Genomic DNA, 4,852 nt, shown 5'->3' with positions numbered 1-4,852 from the left:
TCATAAATCAATAGGTGTGAGAGGATGTTTGTTTTCATTAGGAATTAATAATGGCTTGAAAGTATCATAAAATATTCATGTTCACATTATATAAAAGAAAGCTCGTTACAAGGTCATAGTGCACTGCCTTTCAATCTTCCATGAATTTTATGATGTTACAACTATATTTAGCCCTGTGTAGACTTCTTCAAGCAACAAGGAGAAAGGACCCTCAATATCAAGTGTGCATAGCTCAAATGGAGAGAGTTTTCTGTGCCAAAGAGATGGCAACATATGTAAGAAGAAATTTTCAGAAAAGATCGTTGAGTTGTAAACAATTAATAGATGAGACCAACTTACTGATTCTCTTATTTGTTATATTCTTTATTGGATTTCTTTATTTTCCTTTCATAAACTATTTACTTCCTTCTTAAAACTGCTTTATGCAATATATTTCCATCTCTGTGGGTAGTACTTATTTTTCCAAGTAATGGAATCTTGATTCCTCTTAGATCTTCTCATCACACAGTCATTACGGAATCTTGTTACTTTTACTGCATATTACAAATAAACAGTGATTGCTAGGAATGACAGCACTATATGCTGAGAATTGTAGAACTTAATAATCTGTATGACACTGGGCACATTCTTTTAATATTCACAGGACATAGTTTCTTCTTTGGCCAAGTTAGAACACTGGACTAAAGATTTCTGGGATCTGTTCTAGTTCTCTTATCTCTGAATCATTATATATAAGTGAGAGAAAATTCTAATGTTTGCCTACTAAATTACAATTTCCATATTATTTATGTTTTGGAAAAGCCTTGTACAGTACTGAAGGAGGTAGTAAAAAATTCTGAAGTATTCCTTATAATTTTACCTCATTTTCTCTGTTTCGACCCATCAAGTTATTTTAGTGACTATTTCTGTTTGCATCATTCATTGGTTTACTCAGTAAATACTTGTTGAGCATCTACTTTTTGCTCAGCATTGTTGTAGGTATGGTGATGCAACGTGGAACATAATACACAACTATTGCCTTCATAGAATATATAGTCTAGTGGAGGACAGACAAGAATAATACATTGAGATAAGTGATGTGATGGGGGAATGTGGTATGTTATTGCTGAGTGAGCACCAGAGGGCAAACACTGACCTCGAATTTAGAGTGGTTGGGAACTTCCTCGGGGAACTGCCAGTTAGGCGAAGACCTGAAATGGAGGTCAAGAGAGAGCTGGGGAAAGAGAGAATATATTTTTTCATACGGAACTATCGGATACATTCTGAAAAATGTGTCATTAAATGATTCTGTCATTGTGTGCCATCACAGAGTGTATTTATACAAACCTACATGGTATAGCCTATTACACACTTAGGTTATATGGTTATAACCATTATAATCTTCTGGGACCACCATAGTATATGTCATTGACTGAGACGTCATTCTGTGGTGCATGACTGTATACTGTTCCTAGTGTTTCTGTAGCAGAAGAGAGGAACACTAGCCCTAAAATAGAGGCTAGACAGTAGAGCAGCCTAATCCATGTTAAGGAGTTTGACTTTAAGGATTTTAAGCAATAAAGTGTCATTTTCTTTTTCCATTTTAGAGTGAACATGCAGGTACATTGTGGAGAATAAATTGGATGGGAGGGATCTGTTAGGAGGAAGGTACAGTAGTCTAGTATAATCTGTCGGCAGTGGGGATGTAGGGGAGTGAACAGATGTGAGAGATATCAAGGAGGTAGAATTAGAAACACTTTATATGTAACTAGACATAGAAGATGATGGAGAAAGCAGAGTCAAGAATGTCTGTGTTTACAGTTCAAATAACTGGGTGCAAGGTGATGTTATTTACTGAGAAAAGGAACATGGAAGAAAGGAGTGAGTTTGGGGAGGAAAATGGTGAATTTCATTTAAGATAGAAGATGATGGAGAAAGCAGAGTCAAGAATGTCTGTGTTTACAGTTCAAATAACTGGGTGCAAGGTGATGTTATTTACGGAGAAAAGGAACATGGAAGAAAGGAGTGAGTTTGGGGAGGAAAATGGTGAATTTCATTTAAGCATCTGTAGGACATCCTAAGTGTCCAGTAGGCAGTTGGATATAAGGTTCTAAAGTTCAGGAGAAAGATTAAACCTGGAGTTACAGATTTGGGCTTCTATAGATAACAAATGGTGATAACATCATGAGAGTGGATGAAGTTGCTCAAGAAGAATAAATGGAACAAGAATAAAACAAAGCTTAGCACAGAACTTTGAAGAAAATCAGCAATTAAGGGACAGGCTAAGAAGGCGGTGAGAATGTGCTCAGAGAAGTCAAGGAAAGGACGAATAAACATCAGGTGCTGGTCACGTCAAGGAAAGATTGAGGTATTCATTTTGTTTAGCAACTATGAGGTAGATCATGTCCTGGTTGAGAATAATTTCAGTGTAATTGTGAGTGTGTAAGCAGGCACTTTACAATTTTTTTTGACAAATGAGTGAAGATGAAGTAGTAGAGACAGTAACATAGATGATTTTTTTTTTCATAGAAAGGGAGATATGACAGCTGAGAAAGTCTTGGGTAGAGAAGGTTTTTGTTGTTGTTTGTTTCCTTTTCATTTTTTAGGTTTGTCTTTTCAGCATTTGTTAAGTGCTATTGGGAAGCAGAAAGAGAAGATGAAAATAAAGGCAAGAGAAAGAATAATCAAGAGTAGGGTTATTGAGCTTGGAGTGAACAATGGGACTAACAAGGGGAAGGAACAGAATATGTGAACTAAAAAGATAAAAATGTGGTCAGAATGTGAATGTCTGATGTCTTGCTTTACAATTTCAAAGATGGAACAGTTCTGAATGATGTTGACAAGGCACAAGAATGGTTGGTGGAGTAAGGGTAAAGATCAGGGGAGAAGACATGAAAACCTTGATTGGTTAAAGTGTTGAATAGGTCTTACAAGTGAAATTGCTCACATTGGTGGTAGGTTGGTTGGACTGGGAAGAGAGAGAATGACTGGGAAGTGACAAGTGAAGTGGAGGTGGAAGATTCATGTTGCTTAGTAGTGTGAGCTTCAGATGGAACACATTTTTATAAAAGGGTGTAGGAGTAAGGGTTTGCAGACAATACTGGGGAGAGATGAGGCTGTCAACCTTGTGTCCTGATGCCGTAGCTTATAATTATGCAGGAATGAACAGCTTTAGCTTGAGCAAGTGGTTCTTAGGTGAGCTGTGTTTCAATTAAGGGAAATAAATGGAACGTCCACTCAACGGAGACATTGAGGGTGTAGGGGAAGTTTGTTTACCTCCTGCCTGGGTCTAGACTGAGACTGGTAGCAGAAGCAGGATGATCTAAGACTTATATTTAGTTCTACGGTAATCAGTGTTCAAGAAACAAGTTTTGGTCTCAATTCTGCCTAACCAGCTGTGAGACTGTATGTACAATATTTAAGTGATTTCCTTGATTTAAAACTTGCAGTTCAAGTAAATTGTGATATCTCAAGAGATATCTATTGGTAAAAATCCAACCTACTTTATACTGATAGTTCTCCTATTTTAATATTAATATTCATTAAAAGGTTTGCAATAAAATACAGATTTTTTATAATTATGCTATGTTGATTTTTAAATTAAAGTATTTGTTATCTTGGGTAAATTTTTAAGCCTTTGTGGTTAGTAATTGTAGATTTATATAAAGCCTCATGTGCTTATGTTTGCTTCTATTTATTTTTTAGACCTGTTTTTATTTTTGTTACATTTTTTTACTTCTTATTTCTTAACTTTCCTAGTGTATATGGTAGCGAATGGTAGTTAATTGTGCAATTACTTCAATAGAGAGAGATTAAATAATAACATATTAGACATCAGTTCTTGTGTGCATATTTGTAGTGACCATAAAGGGAGCATTGGCTTCATGAGCATTTTTATTTACTTGTGTTTTTCAGGGACCATGGCTAAGCCTGCTGGACCCTTAGCCAGAAGCAGTAGCTTGTGTCGCTCTCGTCGCAGCATTGTGCCATCTTCACCGCAGTCCCAGCGAGCTCAGCTTCCTCCACAGGCTCCTCACCCATCACACCCTCGGCACGCTCACCATGCCCAGCACCCACAGCACGCATTGCCTTCCCCTGACCCAGATATACTTTCAGTGTCAAGTTGCCCTGCGCTTTATCGAAATGAAGAGGAGGAGGAGGCCATTTACTTCTCTGCTGAAAAGCAATGGTATTGGCAGTGAATAAACCACACTATATGTTGAGGCTGGGTGGGGGTGAGGCGTGAGGATTGGAGTGGGGGTGGGGCAGAGTGGTGCACTGTAGTCATTTTCTGTTGCTCCATATCAGTTATCACAGGCTTAGTGGTTTCAAAGAACACCCATTTATTAGCTCTTAGTACCAGAAGTCCAAGCCTGGTATAACTGGGTTTTCTGCTTAGGGTCTCACATGGCTAAAATCAATGTGTTGGCTGGGCTGCATGTTCATCTCAAGCTCAGGGTCCTCTTCAAAGCTCATGTGGTTGTGGCAGAGTTCAGTTTTTGTGGTTATAGGACTGAGGTCCCCGTGTCTGTGCTTGCTGTCAGCCAGGGACTGCTCTCAGTTCCTAAATGCTTTTCATCTCAAGCTCAGGGTCCTCTTCAAAGCTCATGTGGTTGTGGCAGAGTTCAGTTTTTGTGGTTATAAGACTGAGGTCCCCGTGTCTGTGCTTGCTGTCAGCCAGGGACTGCTCTCAGTTCCTAAATGCTGCCTGCTATTTTTTGCCACACGACCTTCATCTTCAAAGCCAGCAACAGAGAATTTCCCTTATGTAAACCCCTCCTTGGCGTTGAATCTCTGACATCCTCTATGTCTGATCTCTAGACTCAAATTTATTTATTTATTTATTTTTATTTTTATTTTATTTTATTTTTTT

The 4,852-nt window shown here is 38.2% G+C and overlaps 1 protein-coding gene across 1 annotated transcript in view; it reads left to right on the top strand.

The window, feature by feature from the left end:
* STIM2 (stromal interaction molecule 2) overlaps positions 1-4,852 on the top strand; it is a 32,237-nt gene that overhangs the window by 19,114 nt on the left and 8,271 nt on the right. The window contains exon 8 of the mRNA XM_008585739.1: positions 3,895-4,168. Within this exon, the coding sequence (XP_008583961.1) occupies positions 3,895-4,168 (274 nt within the window). The remainder of the gene's footprint in view (positions 1-3,894; positions 4,169-4,852) is intronic.

Source organism: Galeopterus variegatus, unplaced genomic scaffold (genome assembly GCF_000696425.1).
Source record: "Galeopterus variegatus unplaced genomic scaffold, G_variegatus-3.0.2 Scaffold3690, whole genome shotgun sequence".
Taxonomy (NCBI): domain Eukaryota; kingdom Metazoa; phylum Chordata; class Mammalia; order Dermoptera; family Cynocephalidae; genus Galeopterus; species Galeopterus variegatus.
This window is presented reverse-complemented; position numbering and strand designations above follow the sequence as displayed.